The following is a 3,534-nucleotide window of genomic DNA, read 5'->3' as shown; positions in this document are numbered from 1 at the left end:
TTTTTTTTTTTTTTTTTCAGATCTTCCAGGAACTTATAGGATTCTAAGCATTTGCTTATACTATTCTGTCTGCCTAGATGACATCCCCCAATAGCCTTTCTCTGCCTCCTCCAACCCTCAGGTGGTATGTCCATTAATGAAGCCTTTTCATATTTCTCTAGGTCAGGCTAGCCTGTCCTGCCACGTGTCTCCATGGTATTTCTATGCCCCTTTATTAGGGCACTTCCCTCCCTGGGCACATTACAGTCAAGGTTGATGTTCTGTACTCTCTGCCCATCCCCATTCTGGCCCTCCACATTGTCAGCTCCTTCTCGGCAGGGAGGACTGCCCTTGGTATTGAAGTATTTAATAAAGTGCTCGGCACTTAGCCAATAAAAGCTGAAGGAAACAAATACTACTGAGATATTCTACACTCAGTATATCTGAAAATTAACTTAATGACCCAATAGCTTATCTTTGACCCCAGAATGTTCTCTTGATAATATTTTTCCATCTTCAGGAAGATAAAAAAAAGTGCTAACCAATGTCATTATGTACCTTCTGATAAACAGGTTTAAATCTTTGTTTCACCAGTTCCACAGAGAATGGGTTAGTCATTTCCATTTACTCACACCCTCTGTTGTATACTCTCAATAGACGTTCACTTACTGTTCTACATTTCCTATTCAGTTTAGATCAAGCTCTTAGCAGTAAATTATTGCTTGGTCAAGTAATACTATAATATGAATAAACATTACTGGTATATCATTAATTCATACCTTGTTATTATCATCAAATATAATTAAACATCAATGACTCATACTTGGATGTGCAAAGCTGTCACTACTAAAAGTCATTGAACTGTGAACTTGCAATCAGTAAATTATATGTTATGTGAACTATAGCTTGATAAGGATGTTAAAAAATAACTTATACTCTCACTAAAATACTGATTATTACACACTGAACACCATCCTGTGCTTTCTCATCTAAGGAAAATGAGGTTCAGTGACCTGCCTAGGATGACAAAGTTAGTTATTGGTAGAATGGGCACTGGAACCCAAGTCCCAGTCTAGAAATCATTTTGCTTTATAGGACTGTACATATGTTGACATTTACACAGGTGCATTGGGGATGTTTCACTGAGTTCTATATTTCTGCTGACAACAGACATGAACCCTCTATCACTATTCTAATGCTGCAAACTTCTTTGGTTATATCTTTTTTTATTTTTGAGATATTATTTCACTTTGTCACCCTTGGTATAGTGCCAAGGGGTCACAGCTCAGCAAACTCAAACTCTTGGTGTCAAATGATCCTCTTACCTCAGCCTCCCGAGTAGCTGGGACTACAGGTGCCTGCCACAATTTTTAGAGATGGGGTCTTGCTCTTGCTCAGGCTCGTCTTGAACTCCTGAGTTTAAGCAATCCACCCACCTTGGCCTCCCCGAGTGCTAGGATTGCAGGTGTGAGCCACTGTGCCCAGCCTTCTTTGGTTCTATCAATTGAGATTGCTCCATCAGAGCAAGTAAGAGTAAAAGGCAGCAGCACCATGGTGCATAATTACAATGACTTCACTCATAATACTCACTAGATACACTGGAAATTGGGAAATTTTTTTCCTTGTATTTATAAGACACAGGGGAGAGAAGCTACCTGAATCCATGTACAGCTTGGATTTAGGTGCAGGGGATTTCAGTCACAGCTCAGCACATTTTTACTCTACCTTCCATATTGAGTCATGATCCCAGGGGGAAAGTAGGTGGTGTAGCAGCCTCCGGAGTATTGTTCCTCACACCAGTTCTTTTCTTCATAGTGTGATGGCTGTAAGGCAGAGTGATAAAAGCTTGAAGAAGAGGCAGAGGAAGCTACCTAATCTAGAATAAATCAAACACAGCCCAGTAGGCAAAGCAATATATTTCTGAAATAGAGCCTCATTATCATGATGTTTTGGAAGATATGCCTTTGGACAGGTAAATGTCCTAGGCAATAAACTTATAAGAAATTCAAACTCTAGAAAGTTTTCTCACTTGGTTCATTCATTTCTGGTATTGTGCATAAATTGCAATTGTCTATGGACTTACCTATTATGAACTCTTTAGTACCTACTGGTTTTTTTTTTTTTTGAGACAGAACCTCAAGCCGTCCCCCTGGGTAGAGTGCCGTGACATCACAGCTCACAGCAACCTCCAACTCCTGGGCTCAAGTGAGTCTCCTGCCTCCGCCTCCCAAGTAGCTGGGACCACAGGCACCCACCACAATGCCCGGCTATTTTTTTTGGTTGCAGCTGTCATTGTTGTTTGGCGGCCCAGGCTGGATTAGAACCCGCCACTTTAGGTGTATGTGGCTGGTGCCTTAGCCACTTGAGCCACAGGCACTGAGCTGTGCCTACTGGTTTTAAGGAAAAAGTTTTCAAAAAGATTTATGCTTGCTTGAATGGTTGGCCAGAAGAAAAGGCAAAAAAACATGTCTATTAAAGGAAAAGGGGGATCAGATTCATGATTCTGCTGTAGGTGAGTTTTGTTAAGGGGAGCTAGACAAACTCATGTTTTTTGTGGCATATAGGAAGTTCTGTTGATGGTGGGTACTTGTAAACAGCTATTGGTCTGAAAAATATGTTTTTGTTATAAACAGGCACTACTTAGCTAAGACTTTGCAATGCTCAAACTCTTTTTTTTTTTTTTTTTTTGAGACAGACCCTCAAGCTGTCCCCCTGGGTAGAGTGCTATGGTATCTCAGTTCTCAGCAACCTCCAACTCCTGGGCTCAAGTGAGTCTCTTGCCTCAGCCTCCCAAGTAGCTGGGACCACAGGCGCCCACCACAACGTCCGGCTATTTTTTGGTTGCAGCCATCATTGTTGTTTGGCGGGTCCGGGCTGGATTCGAACCTGCCACCTTAGGAATATGTGGCTGGTGCCTTAGCTACCTGAGCCACAGGCGCCGAGCCAATGCTCAAACTCTTAACAGAAGCTTCATCATTAAACATTAAAAAGATAAAGTCAACATAGCAAGTTTTAAGAGAAAAATGTTTAAAAATAGGTTTTGAAAAATGTTTTGTTGAAAAAACATTTAAGCATATGTCTGACTTTCTATAGTTATTAGTAAGGTATCCTGTTCACAAAGTATGCAAATCCTGCCTGATAGGTTGAGCATCACCATGCTGCACACCCCAGCATCTACCTCCTATGAGCATCCTCCTCAGGAATTTCTAGCCAATCAGAAGAAAGGCTGGACTTTACCTTTCCTTCCTCTCAAGAATTTCTTCCTTCCACACAACAGATAGCAGAGCAAGGGGCCCTCTCTGTGCCAAGAGCAACAAGAATTGGACGAACTCACTTTTATCATCAAGAACTAATCATTTGGCTCGGCGCCTGTGTCTCAAGCGGCTAAGGCGCCAGCCACATACACCTAAGGTGGCGGGTTCAAATCCAGGCCGGACCCACCAAACAACAATAATGGCTGCAACCAAAAAATAGCCGGGCGTTGTGGCGGGTGCCTGTGGTCCCAGCTACTTGGGAGGCGGAGGCAGGAGACTCTCTTGAGCCCAGGAGTTGGAG

General features: G+C 42.3%; 1 protein-coding gene across 1 annotated transcript in view; it reads right to left on the bottom strand.

Annotated features, from left to right (window-relative positions):
- Window positions 1–3,534, bottom strand: part of MAOB (monoamine oxidase B) — a 153,313-nt gene that overhangs the window by 7,390 nt on the left and 142,389 nt on the right. Inside the window, exon 12 of the mRNA XM_003783800.3 lies at window positions 1,705–1,802. Coding sequence (XP_003783848.1) covers window positions 1,705–1,802 — 98 coding nt within the window. The remainder of the gene's footprint in view (window positions 1–1,704; window positions 1,803–3,534) is intronic.

This window comes from Otolemur garnettii, unplaced genomic scaffold, assembly GCF_000181295.1.
Source record: "Otolemur garnettii isolate 467f Iridium unplaced genomic scaffold, OtoGar3 scaffold00009, whole genome shotgun sequence".
Classification (NCBI taxonomy): Eukaryota; Metazoa; Chordata; class Mammalia; order Primates; family Galagidae; genus Otolemur; species Otolemur garnettii.
This window is presented reverse-complemented; position numbering and strand designations above follow the sequence as displayed.